The 20,001-nt window shown below is 41.6% G+C and overlaps 1 protein-coding gene across 1 annotated transcript in view; it reads left to right on the top strand.

The window, feature by feature from the left end:
- LOC311233799 (mitochondrial ornithine transporter 1-like) overlaps positions 1-18,804 on the top strand; it is a 52,212-nt gene extending 33,408 nt beyond the window's left edge. The window contains exons 3-7 of the mRNA XM_084320821.1: positions 7,188-7,446; positions 10,444-10,581; positions 12,189-12,367; positions 12,965-13,123; positions 17,822-18,804. Coding sequence (XP_084176947.1) covers positions 7,188-7,446; positions 10,444-10,581; positions 12,189-12,367; positions 12,965-13,123; positions 17,822-17,943 — 857 coding nt within the window. The 3' untranslated portion in view covers positions 17,944-18,804. The remainder of the gene's footprint in view (positions 1-7,187; positions 7,447-10,443; positions 10,582-12,188; positions 12,368-12,964; positions 13,124-17,821) is intronic.
- The last annotated feature ends 1,197 nt before the right edge of the window (positions 18,805-20,001 follow it).

Genomic DNA, 20,001 nt, shown 5'->3' with positions numbered 1-20,001 from the left:
AGGAGTGGGTGTGATGGTAGAGAGAGAGCAGCTGGAGGAGTGGGTGTGATGGTAGAGAGAGAGCAGCTGGAGGAATGGGTGTGATGGTAGAGTGGTACATTGAGGTATACTTTGGGGAACTTTGAGGTTCTTTGGGGTATTTTGTGATACTTTGTTATTTTAGGGTATACTTTGGGGGATATTTTGGGGTATTTTAGGGTATTTCTGGGTATTTTGGGGTATACTTTGCGGTACTTTGGGGTATTTTAGGGTACTTTGCGGTATTTTGGGGTACTTTAGGGTACTTTGGGGTATTTTGGAGTACTTTGTATTTTAGGGTACTTTGGGGTATTTTGGGGTATACTTTGGGGTACTTTAGGGTATTTTCTGGTACTTTGTGGTGATTAGTAGGACCCCGTTCTTGTGTTGTAGCAGAAATCGGAGGTGTAGAGTTTAAAGCCATATGGAATCCGCGATCACGGAATCGCGGACGGAATCGCGGAATTGAGCAATAAAAATGGAATCAACTATAAAAAAAAAAATTAAAACGTTTTAATTTTTTTTTACTTTATTTTTTTTATGTTGTGGAAATTGTACAGCACTGTTCAACTTTGTTAGTGCTGTAAAGTTTAAACCTTTTTAAATCTTAGACAAACAAAACACTTTGCTTTCATGAAATATTGTAAGCCATCATTTGAGGCTTTATAAAAGCAGCACAATGAACACAAATCTGTCAGTGCCGAGTCCGACCTCATCTTAAATAACAAACAGTATTGCTTGTTGTAGTTAACAAAGAGAGGCAGAGTTGATTTTGCAAAAATATATATAATTATTATTATTATTATTCTTTTTAATAATCAATTTTTTTTTTCATATTCGAATCCCATGCCCATCGAACGAAGCTTCGAAGTATTTAAGACAGCCCTATTAAATAGACAGTTATATCTTATTAAATTGTCGACATTTATTCATTCCCACTTATTAGACACTATTTCTGATGGTAAAATGAGCGTACAAAGCAAAATACAGAATTCTGAAATATTAAAACGGAAAAAAACGGAATTTGGAAAAAAATTAAATGGAATTTGGAAAAAAATTAAACGGATTTCATATGGCTCTAGTAGAGTTGTTCCGATACCGATACCAGTATCGGAAATGCCTCCGATACAGCCTAAAATGCTGGTATCGGTATCGGCGAGTACGCTTCAATTCTATGCTCCGATCCCATATGACGTAATTTATCAACAACATGTGCGGTATCCTCCTGCTGAGAGTGAGCATTATAAAACAAACGTGTTTTTAATCGACCGTGAAATAAAGTGTCAATACTGTTTGTCATTTTAACAGATACTTTCTTAAATGCCATCGTCCCGACAGAGCGGTGTGACGGGGAGCTCTGATGTGTTCGCTTGCTGGTGTTATTAGCATTAGCTGAAGAGCTAGCTGAAAAGCTAGTTTTAGCTTAACGTTACATTGGCTAAAGTTGGGGCTATTGATAATCCAGCAATAATGGCTGCAGACCTGCAAGAAAAGTACAGCAAGTTGGCAAAGGAGTATTCCAAGGTAAATCACTTTTTCACCAGTAACGTTACATTGTCTTTCCATCTAGCTCACGTTAACGTGGCTAACCTAAGTGTCTTCACTGATCGACCTCTCGCATACATGCACGCAATTAATGACATGTTGCGGACAGCCATACCGGTGACAATGTTTAGCTTTTAGTGCCAAAGGATAAGAGTCTGAGGCGGAGTCTCAAAAGAGAATGTTGAATATTTATTGTGCATTAAAAATCACAACATACACTTTACTACTAGCCAGAGCCTCTGCTACTAGCTAACTGTACCGGAGCAGACTGGATAGCAAGTGCAACAACGTATGACGTCCGTGCGGAACCAATGTCCCAACAATCGTTCCGTGGGTGAACTCATTGAGCATAGTTGTCAATTAACACGATCTGCGCCAAAAACGAATGAACTCTGAGTCGTTATTGCCCGCCAATGCGTTCAGCGCCAGAAACGAGTTAACTCGTTTTTGGGATCGTTATTTTGTTTATTCGCTATATCTATTCATAATTCATAGCTACAGCCTCTGGTATACACTTCAGACCCTGTCTGAGCTGGCAGACGGTCAACACCTCCCTCTACTACCTTGCGGAGCTATTGCATCCCATTGGAAATGGGCTGGTGTGTTTTAGGAGCCGATCTGAGCCGTGCGGGCGGGGTTTAAATACTCAGGCGAGCCAGGCCTTTACAACGACGGCATGGAATAGTAACCCCACCTGCCCATCCGTGTGTAACGCTCTGTAATGTCGGGGACATGATTGCTGTGGATAACTGGAATGGCGATCAGATAATTGGATTCTTTTTTTTGCATTACATCAGATACCAGGTAAGGACTCTATTATGAAACCTTGCGTTGATCTGATATTTATTTCTACCGCGATCAAAGTTATCTGTGTGTAGGTGTATGTGCTTATTACCGTTGACTGCGGTGGGGGGGAGGGGGGTCATGTATGCACGACGAGATATAATAATGATAATCTAGTGTTGATTTCAGGATGATCAGCCGAAAAATTACAACGTGATGACTAGGGATGGGTACCGAATTCGGTTCTTTTGAGGTACAGAACCGAAACACGTCGGTACTACCGAGTATCGATTCAAGTGAGATACAAAAAGAAAAAAAATGTTTTATTTTTTTTTTTACCTTTTTTCTTTTCATGTCAACGTTCACACGCAATATGCTTACCTAGGATTTGACTTGATTCAACAACAAAGCAGTTGGAGCAATGGCAAGCCGAAAACGGTCGAAATTGTAGTTATTTGAAGTTAGGATTATTTTTTTCACGACTGAGGTAGGTAAATAATTCTTTTTAGGCTAAAGTACCGAAAAAAGGTACCGTTGGGTATCGATTCACAGGTACCGGTACCGTATCGGTTCAAATGTGAAAGGTACCCATCCCTAGTGATGACTGGATTACACTAAAATGCCTTTTTCTCGTATTTTTCCTGGAATTACTCAAAAGCACCCAAACCATACTCTATTCAAAACGGTATAAAACGGAAATGTACAGATGAAAAAACAATCTGTGTTGGGCATGTTGACTGGAAGAAACTCACTGACAGTCGACAGCGTTATTAGACCCATGGATATAATATAAGATATATTTAAGCACTCTCAAATGTCGCAGTCTAAAACTATCCATTGAATAAAGACCTGGCGCTGAAGGGGGATCAGCGCCCCCTGCTGCTGGCGGTCAATGTGTTAATGATACTAATACTAATCTATACAATCGCCTGTTGTTGAATAAATACCATTACTTTCTATTTATTACTAAAAAACAGTATATATAAAACAGTATCTGTAGCTGTATTACATTTTTTTTTTTTTTTTTATATAATTTATATAATATAATAATAAAAAAAAATGTTATGTATGCACTGGTATCGGATCAGTATCGGTATCGGCCGATACCCAAAGCTTAGGTATCGGAATCGGATCGGGAAGTAAAAAATGGTATCGGAACATCTCTAGAGGGTAAACAAGGGGGACGGCACGGTACCCTGGGGAGCGCCGGTGTTGCTCACCAGCACCTCTGATTGGCTGCCCTGTAGTCTAACGTACTGTGGTCTGCTGGTGAGGTAGTCGGTGATCCAGGCCACCATTCCCCCGATCCAGCTGCATCCCAGTGAGCTTCTCCTCTAGCCGCAGCGGCTGGATGGTGTTAAATGTGCTGGAGAAGTCAAAGAACATGATCCTCATTGAGCTGCGTGGCCTCTCCAGGTGTGTGTAGGCCCTGTGGAGCATGTAGGTGATGGCGTCCTCCACCACCTGGTAAGCAAACTGCAGTGGGTCTAGGGAGTCAATTGAGGTGCTGCAGGACCAGCCGCTCAACGGTCTTCATGACGTGGGACGTCGGAGCGACCGGCCTGTAATCATTGAGGGCACTTGGGCGCACCTTTTTGGGCACCGGGACAATGCAGGAGGTTTTCCATAGCTGGGGCACCCTCTCCAGAGGTTGAAAAGGTGCTGGAATGGTGCCGCCAGTTGTCCAGCGCCCTGGGGTTGGTGTTGTCAGGTCCTCTGGCTTTGTTCGTGCTGATTCTGGAGAACTGCCTTCGGACCTGGTCATTAGTGATGGACTGTTGGGGTGGGGCCTGAGGTCGTGGGCGGGGGTGGAGTGGTGGGCGGGGTGTAGTGGTGGGCGGGGTGGAGTGGTGGGCGGGGTGGAGTGGTGGGTCTGTCGTTGCTGGTGATGGTTGGGGGGCAGACTGCTGCTGTCTGTGGTGGGGTCCTTGGGGGGTGGGGTACACCGGTGCTGATGGGTAGGGGGGGGGGGGGGGGGGGCTCGTCTGGTAGAATCAGTTGAAAAACGGGTTCAGTCATTTGCACGTTCTAGGGGCCCCTCTATGGCCGTGCTTTGTTGTCTGAAGCCTGTTATTTTCCTGACACCTCCCCACACCTCCCTGGTGTTGTTTGCCTGCAATTGGCCCTCCAGCTTGTCCTTATAACTGGCTAGCTCCTGTATGCATATAATGTGAAATAATTATATGCAATATGCCAATAATGAAATAAAGTTGGCGTGTTCCTTTTTAATGCCGGAACGACAACCCCCCCTCCAATTCCATGTTCACTTCATACCTTTTTATACTGAGCAGCAGAATAACGGTGCAAACATTTCCACATCGAACAGGCTGTGTAAAAAGAGTCCTTGTCCAACTTAGCAGCAAGGCACTTTGCTGACTCCTCTGTCTTTTCCTTTTGTGTTTCTCTTGCCTGTGGATTCTGCCCTGCTCCATGGTGCAAAGCCATGATCCTTATCTCCGACTGTGGCGTGTGTGAGTCTGTGTGTCTCCCTACTACGCTCTGATTGGCATTTCCCTAGTAGTGCACATAACGCTCCCAGCTAGAAATATTCAGTAGATGACTGTAGCAATACATGTAAATGTGAGTGTTGTGCTTTAAGATAGCTGTTCAGGCAGATGAGGTTTGGGGTCAAATGCATATGATCGGTATATTATGTTCCATCATGCATGCATGAAGGGGGGGGGGGGTTGTTTCTGATTAATTGATTGTGAAATTGACGTTAAATTGCTCTTACCTGTGGCCGATGAGATTCCAAAAAGAATATTCTAATTATTTGATTGCCATCTGCTAGATCGTATGTCCAGGCTACTCGAAAACTCCGCCCGGATGAATTTCAATGATACACAGCCACATACACAGAGACACAAAGGGAGTGCAACATCGGCCGCATACCACCAGGTGGCGTTATTGTACTTTTGCGATCTCAGTCATTCCAGATGGTTACACAGCCTTCCTGGATGATTTATGAATGGAAGTAGCGAATAAAAGAAATAACGGTCGAATAACGTATATATACGTGGTTGGCGTTATTCGATTGGCGGACAAACACGTATATATGCGCGGACGGCGCTGAATGAGTTAAGAATAATCATTACAATGGCTGCTCGGTATGGAGGAATAAATACCCACAACAAAGTTATAATTGATCTCCCTTTGGCTTTCTGGTAGCTCAGTTAATCCAGGAATAGATAACAACACATGTGTAGCAGTAGTAGCAGCAGTAGTAGTAGCAGCAGCAGTAGTAGTAGTAGCAGCAGCAGTAGAAGTACAAGTTATAATTTATCTCCATTTGTCTTTCTTGTAGCTCAGCTAATCCAGGAATAGATAACAACACATGTGTAGTAGTAGTAGCACCTACGGGAGGCCGCAATTCGAAATTTACAGTTTACTCCCCCTCAAATGTATATATTCTCTTTTAGAAACTGTCTGTAAATAAACTACTGTATATTTGTATATCTTGTATGTCATAAATGTTTGGATGTAACAGTAAATACTAGGGATGGCCCGATCGCCTTTTTTTGCTTCCGATCCGATCCCGATCATGTGATTTTAAATATCTATCGATCCGATCATTTCCGATCCGATCTTTCACATTAGTAATCAATTTTGACGCATTTTTGTCAGAAACTGGCAGAGCGAGACAAGCCCATCTGTTGCCTATAGTCCGGGGCGCGAGCGCGGAGGCTTTTGTTATTACATTCACCCTGAGAAATGTGCTTCTGCTTCATATGAGAAATATTAAAAGTTTCAATATATGTTTGCACATTAGTATACATTCAGTGTTCGACTTACGTAATGGTCCATTCTGGTCTGAAACGCCGACGATAATCCTCAGTCACGTTATCCTCCAGGTGAAAAGTTAGTCTGAAAACTTCGCCTCCAGCCTGTCCTCCTTGCAAACATTGCAACTGGCTTGACTTTCTATTTTAAAATGCTTAGTTCCAAACCTCTGACATTAAGTCTAGCTGCTCAAGTCAGTGGATATTAACCGTGTTTCGGGAGCGACGTGTTGTACTGTTGTTGTGATGTGGAGCGTGTAGCGTGTAGCCGGTCTAAATTAAAGGCAATGTGTTTGTTGCAACGGTGTAAATTAAAGGGGAATGCGTTTGTTGTGGACAATTATTCTGCTCTGTGTGACAATAAATACATTAATGATGATATATTATATGTAATTTAAAACCAAAACTAAGGCCTCCGTATGAGTTTAAGACGTGGACATGGTCATGTTTGTTGAATAAAATTTTTCTTTTTTTGACTGCCGATTTTTATTATTATTTTTTCCCGATCCCCGATCCTCTGAAAAGCACGTGATCGACGCCGATCACGTGATCGGATCGGGACATCCCTAGTAAGTACTGTATATCTGTATGTCGTGTATGTCATAAATGTTATGAATTGAAAATGGGGGAAATGAACAATGCAACTTCCTTATACAAATTCTAAAAAAAAGAAAAAAAATTAATGAAAAATATTATTAATAATTTAATATCGATACTTGGCGTCCCTGTATTGATACAGTATCGCCACGCAAAGTATCGCGATATTACTACGTATCGATTTTTTCCCCCACCCCTATATATTAGATTTAGATTATATATTGTTACTATTTATTGTAGGGCAAATATAACTGAGAGGGCATACATACATCTTGCACATGTCCAGAGTTAATTATATTGATTTGTAATATTGTTTACACAGATTTTTTACTACCTGTACCTCCCCTCCCCCCTCCCCCATGCTGCTATGATGCCTGAATTTCCCCAAGGGGATCAATAAAGGAATATCTTATCTTATTTTATCTTATCTTATACGTTTCCCCCCGATAATTCCTTCTCCTCTAGGAGGCACCGCTTGTGTCCTGAGCGGGCAGCCGCTGGACACGGCCAAGGTGAAGATGCAGACCTTCCCCACCCTCTACCGGGGCTTCGTCCACTGCTTCACGTCCACCTACAGGCAGGTGGGCCTGCGCGGCCTCTACCAGGGCACCAGCCCCGCGCTGATGGCCAACATCGCAGAGAACTCCGTGCTCTTCATGAGCTACGGCTTCTGCCAGGAGGTTGTCCGCTTCACGGCAGGACTGGGCGACGACGTCGTGCTCAGGTACAGAGAGGATTAGAAGAGGTCGTAACCCTCTTTGTTCGTGAAACGTCAGCTGTAGGGCTGTTACGATTCGTCGACCACAATTTTTGGCTGGTAGTTTTTTCAATCTAAAGCTAAAAAGTAAATTTTGTTCCCTGTTTTTCAGCTTTTAGCTACAGGCATGGATACATTGTATGTAATGATAAACAATGTCCAGTGTTTCCCACAGGATTTTCAGAGACTATGGGGGGTAAACCTCCGACTCTCTAGGGGGGTCCGGGCGCATGTCCTCCCGGAACTTTTTTTTTGTGTACATTTTAAAGTTAAATGCATCAATCTGGTGCACTTTGAGAGCAAAATAAAGAGGCTAGATCTATGATGAACTTTGTGCTCAAAACACAAAATCGACTAGACTAGTGCTTCCCAATCCTCTCCTCGAAGCACCCCAGCCGTTCAATGTATTTGTTAAATTCCACCACCAGCACACCTGATTCAACTTAACTAGCCCTTTATTAGTTGAATCAAGGTGTGCTGGTGGTGGAATTTAACAAATGCATGGAACGGCTGGGGTGTCTCGAGGAGAGGTTTGGGAACCACTGGACTAGAGCATACATTTGAGCCATCAAAGAAATTAAGCAAAAGTGGTTACCTGTGTTGAACTGGTTTATTTTTTAGAAAATAAAAAAATATAGTGCATTACTATTACGACTACTACCACTGCCAATACTACTGATACATCCCTATTGGCAAACTTTATATTTAAAAAAAAAAATAGTAAAAAAAAAATATATATATATATATATATTTCTTTTTAACACTTTGACTGCCGGGACACGTCTTTTCACGTCTTTGCTGGCCATGCTAAAGTTGCCGGGGGACGCTGTACAGCGTCCTTATATCAATATTTCAAAAATCTGCGATCGGATTCATATTCCCCCTCCGCTGGCCTGAGATCCACCAGCAGGACCCACTGAGCTCTCTGGCGGTTCAGGAGCGCCATCTGGTGGCCGATCGGCGCAATCGCCACACAGGATATTGAATAGAGGTTGTCATGACGACCGTAGTACTTCCGGGCGTTCGCTATGGTTCATGGGACTCTGGCTCGTCACGCTACACGGTGATCGATTGGCAATAACTCGATAAACAACATGATTTGGACGTATATACCATTATACAAGCTGGAGATGGACCGGGTAAAAATATATCCCATAATGATAAAATTTCTACTCGACGATGATCGCCCAACGGCGCGCGGAGACTGGGGTGAGTTTTAGCGTGTAACGTTACCGTCTTAGATACTAACTGCTATTATCAACATTTGACCCACATTAGATGATTGGTATAACGCTGCCCACGGAATTATAAACGCCCCCTCGCCCATCCGGTCAACATCAGATGACGTGTAGTAACTTCTAGAAGTACGTCTAGTTGGAATTTTTTATATCGCGCTGATTGCCATCAAACTGTATTTCATCATCAATATAATGCATTTGGGGCTATATATCACGTTCTGGAGAAAGCTGCAGAAAGAGATGAAAACATACTTATACATTAGACCATACTTTACTATGAATATGTGAATGAAAAAGTTTAACGTTGCTACACAATGAACAATACATATAGGACTTTGAATGGGCCCTAATAATGGCAATGTAGCAATAGAATTTAAAAAGTTATAGCCCTGCAAAGAAGGGGACTTTCTCCATAGACAAATAGCGCTGGCAATCTATGGTATATCATTAATTTAACCCAAGGCAACCAAAGTGTTAATAAACATTTCTTTTTGGTTCATTATACAACTGTGGCGGGACTAATTAGCCGCCACAGTCTAGGTAATTAATGGGAAACCCTGATGTCATAGTAATGGGCGGGTGTTATATTATTTCAAGATAAATAAGCTATAATGATTCAATAGATAAAAAGCAGTAATGGCATGTAGGTTACTCACCCTACTCATGTACAGTAGGCATCCACACTACACAGCATTTACAGACATAAATAAACGTCATGGCTCATCTCCTACTCTGGGTATTCAGTAGGTAGTGTCAAAAAGGCAACTACTCATGTGACCTGAGGATACTAGTAAAACATTTTGAAATATTCATTAGATTTTTCTGGTAAATTAATCGACTAATCGATAAAATAATCAACAGATTAATCGATAACAAAATAATCGTTAGTGACAGCCCTAGTCAGCTGACTGTTTTTGCTAAATATCGATTGACTTTTGTGATCCGTTGTTCTGTGAAGACCGGTCTTATTTCAGAGCGGATAAGTGGACAAGCCCCGACCCACAGACAGGATAGGCTACATAAATGACAGACAATCAAAACTGTCTCAAAACGGTGAAATAAAGTCATGGCTAATAAAATTATCCGTTTTATTAGTGATTTTGGATAATGCTCTTGCTAATTTCATGTCCTGAAATGCGTCTCGTCTTCCAGATGTCTTCCGCCTGTCGCCATGCAGCTCTACGCACTAGCTCTCTCATTTTGGGCAGATACCAAAGAATTATGGGTCACGCACAACAAGGCACTATGCTATGTGCTGTGGCGGTGTTCGTCCTAGTTAAATATTTCTCAGTTTTATGGAATCTAGAAGATGAAGGTAGAAACATTTCCCCCCGAAAAGTGACCTTGTGAAGAAAAACCTCCATGTGAACGTGAAATAATAATAATAATAATAACTTGGATTTATTTAGCACCTTTCAAGAACCCCAAGGACGCTTTACAAGGCAACAAAAAAAAGACACATAAGGAATAAACAAAATACATAATAATAATAATGACAGGGAAGACGGGTGAACAGGTGGGTTTACAGTGCTGTCTCGAAGGAGTCCAAGGTTGTAGCGGAGCGGATCTCAATCAGGAGAGAGTTCAAAAGTGTTTGAAGCATCTCTTTAAAGGAAAGTGTTCTTGTGCCTCTTACCCCCCCAACATCTCTCTCTCTCTGTCTCTGTCTCTGTCTCTGTCTCTGTCTCTCTCTCTCTCTCTCTCTCTCTCTCTCTCTCTCTCTCAGTGACGTGCAGAAAGCCAGTGCTGGCTCTGTTGCATCCATCTTCTCCTCCTTTGTGCTTTGCCCCACTGAGCTTGTGAAGTGTCGACTCCAAGCCATGTATGAAATGGAGGCGTCGGGCAAAATCGCAACCGGACAAAAGTGTGTTGTTTTTATTGTGAAATAATTTTCAGAATCAGTGGTTCTCGACTGATTTCTGCCTCCGTTAGCCCAAATTCAATTTGACTAAGCATGAGTAGTGAAACATGAAATGTATCAAAATGTATCTCCTGTCGAAAAGTAGAAGATACTAATATTATTTAGTATATTATCTACTTTTGTACCAACCATGCCTTTGGCAGGACAATGAGATCAACATTAAAGTATTTGTCTTCTTTGCATCTATAGGGAGGTATAGTCTGACATCACTTTAGATTCCCGCGCGGACCACCTGTATAGGGATTTATCATTGGAAAATTTTATTATCGGCTATTGTAATAATTCTGCCTCATGAACATTGGCAAGCTTTTCCATTTTTGCACAAAATGAGTTCCCTTCTATCACTAACATTATTGTTTAAGCATTTTTGGTTTAAATAAATTAAATTATACAGAATTATTTTATGATTAATTGTTTCATGTTGAGCTATAGATTGTGGATGAATACGCACAGAAAGGTACACCATGCCAATGTTCATGCTTTATTTGTTTTAAACGAGACGATTTAGAAATGTGTCCATTGAGAATACATTGCAATTTCAAGCGAGGTGGACCGGCCAGAAACAACAATGACGTAACTACTACACCTCCCTATAGGGCAACAATGATGTTTGCACCTAATATATATACAGTACATATTTATCTGTCTGTGACCCTATCAGAATGTTTTGTGACTTCACTTTTGGGTCACGACTAGGGATGCACTGATCCGATATTGATATCGGATATCGGCCCTGATATGACTAAAATAGCTGGACCAATTATAAAAAAAAAAATGTATCTGATTTATTTTATTATTTACATTAAAAAAAAAAGTATAATAGTGCTGTCAATAGATTAAAAAATGTTTTACTAATTAATCTCACAATTTTCTAAAAATAGCATTTTTCTACTTAAGACCGAAGCTTGTAACAGATATTTACTTGAGTAAAATCATGGAATTAATGTAAAATCAACAAACAAAATTTGATTCAAAGACTATTTTAATAGCTTTCTTTGAATACAGTTTATCTCCTGTGGAATACAACTGTTCAACAAAACCATCAACATTGACTCAGCTAGACCTCGTTCTTATATCCGCGGAGCTAAAATTGAAGATGTTTCACTCCATAGATTAATCTAGATTAATTTATTTTAATGCTTTAAATAATTTAAATTAATCTCAAGTTAAAGAATTAATTTTGACAGCCCTAATAATAATAAATAAAATAAATAACAATTGAGTACATTTATATCTGTGTTAATTTGTTAAATTTTGTTTCACTAAGTTAGGAAAGTAATGTTTTAAGTCAAGCCTGATGAGAATGATCCCAGTCTCTTCCACACAGTGAGGCATACAGTTTATTAATTGAACAATGGGTATCGGATCGGTACTCGGTATCAGATCGGTACTCTGTATCGGACTGAAAAAGTCAGATCGGTGCATCCCTAATCACGACCCACCAGTTGAGGGGGAAAACGTATGCGATAACCTGTGATAGATGTTGTTGTGACACACCTGGAGCGGCCTGGCGGTCCTAATGAAGCCACGTGTTGGCTGTGCTCTGTCAGAAGCACAATGTGGTCGGTGGTGCGGTCGGTGATGAGGAGTGACGGTCCCATGGGCTTCTTCCAGGGCTTGACCACCACCATCGCCAGGGAGGTGCCCGGATACTTCTGCTTCTTCGGGGCCTACGAGCTCTCTCGCACCACCTTCGCCGACTACATGAAGTGTGACAAGGACGACATAGGTACCTGCCTGGCAAGATATATCAATTCTGTTGTCTTGTCATGAGTCATGAGTTTCTTATGTGCGTCTGTGTGGGTATCTGTCTGTGTTCAGCGGGGGTCTCGGAGGGGACGTGTCTGATGCTGATGTCTGTGTTCTAGGGATGGCTAGGCGTTACGTCATCATATTCCAAAACGCCACTTCCGTGTCCTCTTGCTTCCAGACGGGATATTCAAAGGCAGTAAAATGGTGCAGTGCTGTGTCCCGTGTTGCAGCAATAGGAATGATGTCAACAAAACAGTCTCTTATTACCGCTTTCCTCAGTTACCGTATTTTTTTACTACTTTTTTTGGTTTTGTTTTGTTTGTGTTATACGGGTTGAGGCCCTTTTTCACAGACATTGAGAAGTCAGCGAAGTAGGATGTCACAGTAAAAAGGGTGACCGGTTCCTGGGCTGTAGCCATTGCTGTTTACATTGGCCGCATTAGACTAAACATGCTAGTGGACACGGAAGTAATTTGTGACGTCACACTAGCCATCCCTATAGGTGTGGCTCTGATCGTGTTCAGTAGGGGTCTCTAGGAGGGGTGTGTCTGTGATGCTGATGTCTGTGTTATAGGTGTGGCTCCGATCGTGTTCAGCGGGGGTCTTGGAGGGGCGTGTCTGTGGCTGGTGGTCTACCCCATGGACTGCGTGAAGTCTCGGATTCAGGTCATGTCTATGCTGGGCAAACAGGAGGGGTTCTTCAAGACCTTCATGACTATCGGACGCACCGAGGGTAAGGCGCGGAGCACATGGATGGAATGCATGAATGAATTGCAGAGCCGGGGCGAACCAAGTGTCCCCTCATTCCTCTCTCCCAAAACAAAAGGCTTGTTGTTTTAGTGTTAACAGGGTTCGCACAAGGTCCTTGAAGTGCTTAACCTCTTCCACCCGTGCGGTCCATCGGTGGACCGCAAATGACATCACGTCATAAATCAATAATAATAATAATGGATTGGATTTATATAGCGCTCTTCATGTTCACGAGGACCCCAGAGCGCGTACAGAGTCCATTATTCGTTCATACACAGTCATACCGGTGGTGGTAAGCTACAATTGCAGCCAGAGCTGCCCTGAGGCAGACTCACGGAAGCGTGGCGAATAATCAACGCCTACGGCCCCTCCGACCACCACCAACATTCATTCACATGCATACACATTCATACGAGGCAAGTAGGTTAAGTGTCTTGCCCAAGGACACAACGGCAGTGGGATGGACATGGGCTTGAGCGGGATTCGAACCACCAACCCTTCGATCATTGGATGACCCGCTCTACCCCTGAGCCACGCCGCCCCACATCTCTCCAGACTCCAGATTTCAAACGTATTCAAGTATAAACATCATAACCATGTCACAACAACAGCATTTATAATGTATATTATCATCAATACGTTAGTTTACCAATAGGTTAAAGTGTTATTAGATAGATTTTTTTTTGTATCCACTTTTTCTCCCCATTTTCTATTATTCTCCCATCCCAATTTCGTATTTCCAATTCTTCCCTCCCCCGTCTTGAACGTTGCTAGACTATGCCTCCCACTGGTCGGCTGTAGTGAGGATAGAAGCCTTGCATCACGTGTCCCCCTCTGGTACACGAGAAGGCAGCCTGTCGCATATTTTCACTGCAGCAGCTCGAACTCTCAGTGGTGAGGAGTAACGCGTGGGAGTCTCACGCTGCCCCCGATACTTCCTGTTTCCGCCCCACCGGTGTCACCCAACCGATCTGTAGGAGTCGCTGTCCACAACGTCCAATCCCCACCCACCGGCTTTCCCATCCTTTAACACTGCCAATTGTGTTAGTATGACGGCCGGCCAAGCCGCCTCGATACCAGCTGGGCTCGATACCAGCATCTCCTGCGTTAGTGGCGAGCGCCTTGCCCACTGCGCCACTCAGCCGCCCCTTATTAGATAGATTTTCATTTTCATTTTGGTCTTGTTTAGTTCGCGAAAGTCGACCATTTTGGAAAATTTTAACGTTGTCGTTTTTTTGCAGCCATTTTGTAGAGGACACCGACAGCTTTCGATGAGCGTTGGAACTATTCCGATCGACACTTCCCAAAAGCCTCTATGGGGTTTCAAGCTTCATACTTCTGTATGAATTTTCTTAATATCTCTTATTATTCGGGATAATAAACCACAACAATTAACGTTATTGACATATATTGAAGCGCAGTTAGTTTCTCTTCCCTATTTTTTGCATGTAGCAACAATTTGATTTGAAATGTGCTTGAAAACGGTTGCACCCTGATAAAAATCTGTTCTTATGCACGGCTGGTGAGTGGAGTGGTGGAGTGCCCTCAAAAAAAAATAAAAATAAAAGGACTTTTGTTCATCCATGATAAAAACTTTCTGAATCAAGAAATACATTTTTTTTTAATTTAAAGTGTAACTAATTGTCGGAAATTGGTTTTAAGTAGGGATGTCCGATATTATCGGCCGATAGCGGCATTAAAATGTGATATCGGAAATATCGGTATCTGTTTTCAAAAAATATTATTATTATTATTTTCTTTACATTTCTATAACCTTTATTTACCCAGGCAAGCAAGTAAGAACAAATTCTTTATTAAGAAATTAAGAGTTGGACAATATCGGTATATCGGTATCGGTAAAAAAGCCAATATCTAGCATCCCTAGTTTTAAGCCATAAATATTGTATTAAAAAAAAACGCATGTATCCTTTTAAAATGAAAAATAGTGCTTGGAAAATGTTGCAATGTCTGTGGGAACCCTGTAACCCGCACAGTTATTTTAATGGCTTGAGTAATATTCCAGTGTCCTGTCAATCCTTTCCCCCAAAAAACACACCCCTTGTAGATTGGTTTTATGCCTCATCATATGGGAGGGAGAAAACGTCTCGGATATAAAATTGGACCCGCCAACATTCTTTTAAATGATAAATTCATGAATCAACCATTTCATGAATAAAAAGCAATACTCTTACCTTTCTAAAAGCTCTCTGGTTGAACTATTTAAAAAAAATAAAATAAAAATTACTCTACATAAAAACGTTATCTATAGCACCTTGTATATTGGGTAGTGTTCCCCTTTTAAGACATTAGCGGTAGCATCAAATCTGTCACCACTTGAGTTTGTACTAAACTAGCACAATGATTCATAGGCACAAATAAATGGCCAATGGCCCGACCGTTATGCTTTTCTGCTAGTGTTCTAACATTATGAATTAATTGGCTTGGCTGGCGCTTTTATTTTGAAGGCTAAACCTCTCCACAGGAAGTCTTATTTAAGCGTAACTAAGCTAGCTTTACACAGCTACAGATTTCACACTATCGCAGTGAAGCCATGTACAGTCAATGATCTTTGGTACAGCATGGACCACGTCTGTTATCGCCGTTGGGCACGCATGCACGTTCAAATCACGTATATCTAAGGAAGTGCTTCATTATTACTCTACTAGGACACCAAACCTTGATCTGCAGCTGACTATATCCTGTACCTACACCGACTATATCCTGTACCTACACCGACTATATCCTGTACTGTACCTACACCGACTATATCATGTACCTACACCAACTATATCCTGTACCTACACCTACTATATCATGTACCTACACAGACTATCATGTACCTACACCGACTATTATCCTGTACCTACACCAACTATATCCTGTACCTACACCTACTCTATCATGTACCTACACCGACTATATCATGTACCTACACCGACTATTATCCTGTACCTACACCAACTATATCCTGTACCTACACCTACTATATCATGTACCTACACCGACTATTATCCTGTACCTACACCAACTATATCCTGTACCTACACCTACTATATCATGTACCTACACCAACTATTATCCTGTACCTACACCAACTATATCCTGTACCTTCACCAACTATATCCTGTACCTACACCGACTATATCCTGTACCTACACCGACTATATCCTGTACTGTACCTACACCGACTATCATGTACCTACACCGACTATTATCCTGTACCTACACCAACTATATCCTGTACCTACACCTACTATATCATGTACCTACACCGACTATATCATGTACCTACACCGACTATTATCCTGTACCTACACCAACTATATCCTGTACCTACACCTACTATATCCTGTACCTACACCAACTATATCCTGTACCTACACCTACTATATCATGTACCTACACCGACTATTATCCTGTACCTACACAGACTATATCCTGTACCTACACCAACTATATCCTGTACCTACACCAACTATATCTTGTACCTACACCAACTATATCCTGTACCTTCACCAACTATATCCTGTACCTACACCAACTATATCCTGTACCTTCACCAACTATATCCTGTACCTACACCTACTATATCATGTACCTACACCGACTATTCTCCTGTACCTACACAGACTATATCAGTGTACCTACACCAACTATATCCTGTACCTACACTGACTATATCAACACCAACTATATCCTGTACCTACACTGACTATATCTACACCAACTATATCCTGTACCTACACCGACTATATCCTATACCTACACCGACTATATCTACACCAACTATATCCAACTATGAGAAAATATCACTCCATTCCTAGCCACTCTGCACTGGCTGCCAATAACTCATAGAATTGATTTTAAGGTCATTTTCCTGACATATAAAGCTCTTAATGAGCAAGGCCCAAAATACATAGCAAATTCCAGAGTTAGTTATCTGCCCTCAAGAACCCTACGGTCATCCACTACAGGTTTATTAGACACACCCAGAAATCAAAAGAGGATCGGAAGTACGGCATTTGCCAACTATGCCCCAAAACTATGGAACACGCTACTAACGCATATCAGGAACGCCAGCTCCATACACATTTTTAAAGGAAAATTTAAAACGTACCTATACAGTCTAGCTTACAAATAGTGTACCATGCCTTAGGGAAAGCAAGTATCTTATTGAAATGTTTTTATTATTATGTGTTTTTAATTTAATGTATTGATCTTTTACTGAAATGTTATTTTACTGTGCTTTGCCTATTGCGGTACTTTTATTACTGTTGTCTTATTAATGTGATGCTTTACATATGCGTATGTTTTTGTACAGCACTTTGAGCTGCATGACATGTATGAAAGGTGCTTTATAAATACATTTTACTTACTTACTTTTACTTACTTAGACCAACTATATCCTGTACCTACACCGACTATACCTACACCAACTATATCCTGTACCTACACCGACTATATCCTGTACCTACACCGACTATATCCTGTACCTACACCAACTATATCCTGTACCTATACTGACTATATCTACACCGACCATATCCTGTACCTACACCGGCATCAGTAAATCTTGGGTTTATCAACCAGCCCTCCCCCACCCCCACAATGGATGCGTTTTATATTATTACAAATAACTGTCGGTGAGTAACATGTGATGTCATTATCTCTCCATGTTTAGGTGTGAGGGCCCTGTACTCTGGCCTCACCCCTACAATGATCCGCACCTTCCCTGCCAACGGAGCACTATTCCTGGGTTATGAAGCCAGCCGGAAGTTCATGATGAAGCAGTTTGATAGCTGACCTTTGACCTTTTTAGTCCCTAGTGCCTGTATGCTTTTAAAATAACTAACAGCCATGTTTGTCACACTCTAAGGGCAACGCTGGTCCCTGGGGTATTGCTGAGTGACATAAATTAGATATGAGTTCTATGGGATCTTCCTCTTAATCATTCAGTTGAGTAACCTCCCATGTCTGTTTTTTTTGTTTTTGTTTTGATGAGTACAGTTTTTAACACATTGACCGCCAGCAGCAGGGGGCACTGATCCCCCTTCAGCGCCAGGTCTTTATTCAATGGATATAGTTTTAGACTGCGACATTTGCGAGTGCTTAAGATATATCTTATATTATAGCTATGGGTCTAATACACCTGTATATTGTCAGTGAGTTGCTTCCAGTCAACATGCACAAAACAGATTGTTTTTTCATCCGTACATTTCCGTTTTATACCGTTTTGAATACGAGTATGGTTTGGGTTATATAGAAAAAGGCATTTTAGTGTAATCCAGTCATCACGTTGTAATTTTTCGGCTGATTATCTAATCATCCTGAAATCGATGCTAGATTATCATTATTATATCACCTCGTGCATACATGAAATGGCCCTCGTAGCGCGGCACTCCCCCCACCGCCTCCTCCCACTCAATGGTAATAAGCACATACACATACACACAGATAGCTTTGATCGCGGTAGAAAGAAATATCAGATCAATGCAAGATTTTATATATAGAGTCCTTACCTGGTATCTGATGTAATGCAAAAAAAAGAATCCAATTATCTGATCGCCATTCCAGTTATCCACAGCGATCATGTACCCGACATTACAGAGCATTACACATGAACGGGCGGGCGGGGTTAGTATTCCATGCAGTCGTTGTAAGCCCCTGGCTCGCCCGAGTATTTAAACCCTGCCTCCATGGCTCAGATCGGCTCATAAAACACACCAGCCCATTTCCAATGGAATGCAATAGCTCCGCAAGGCAGTAGAGGGCGGTGTTGACCGTATGCCAGCTCAGACAGGGTCTGAAGGGTCTACAGAGGCTGCAGCCATGAGTTATGAATAGATATAGCGAGTAAAAGAAATAACGATCCCAAAAATGAGTTAACTCGTTGTTGGCGCTGAACGCATGGAGGGCAATAACGAGTATATTCGGTTCTTGGCAATTAATGTGTTAAATGCCATTATCTAAAAGATATTTTTATCTACTCTTAGTAACGATATAGTGGTGGATAGGTATTTTGTGGTAACATAGAACTAACACTCTAAAGCGGTTTGGCTTGACTATGACTGCTCTAAGTATGTTGTTTTTTCTTTCTTTTTAAAAACATTTAAAAAAAGGACTCGTTATTGTTCTCTGTTGGATAGTTTTACAAATGTACTGTATAAATTGTGAATAACTTATCCCCCTGAAAGTGTTCCCTCAAGGGCAGCAGTACAACATTTTTTATCCAGTTCCCCAAGATAGGTAAAAGATAAAAAACGTTTCCCAGGACCAAAAGCGATAATGTGTAATTACAGCACCTGCTGGTCGTAAGTGGTACTGCCAATACGCATTTTCAACACGTTGCCCGTGAACGTTTTCCCACTCATTCAGGAAAACCTGGAAATTCAGAGACTAGATTTCCAGTCATGGAACGCCTGGGAAATGTACAAAAATGACAAAATATTCTGGGGGGGGGGGGGGGGAATTCTACGGTGTCCTGGAAATATTTTATAGTATTTTAGCCCCTCACTCAGATGGCCTAAATGTAAACCTAGGTGTGTATTTAGTTTGAAACTCGACTGTTGGTAGGATTATAGCACGTTTGGACCACGCTCCCTTTGTTTTGGCTGCCATTGCATTTGACAAGCTCATGCTTATTCTCCTTTTGTTTTTAAAGTGCTGTAAAATCCTGACCACAATGACTACAAAATGTACATTTTGTGCAGTTAAAAAGTACATAATCCAAGTTTTACGGTAATATACAGCACAGTGCTATTTCCCTATTAAATTGTAAATAATTTATGAGGAATTGTTGGCAGACAGGAGCTGCTGCACGGCAAGTCAGGTGACCTTATTATACAGCACGGACGGGTGTAG

The sequence above is a fragment of the Notolepis coatsorum genome (assembly GCF_963971535.1).
Source record: "Notolepis coatsorum genome assembly, chromosome: 8".
Taxonomy (NCBI): domain Eukaryota; kingdom Metazoa; phylum Chordata; class Actinopteri; order Aulopiformes; family Paralepididae; genus Notolepis; species Notolepis coatsorum.
Note: the sequence above shows the minus strand (reverse complement) of the source record. Positions and strands in the feature narration are given on the sequence as shown.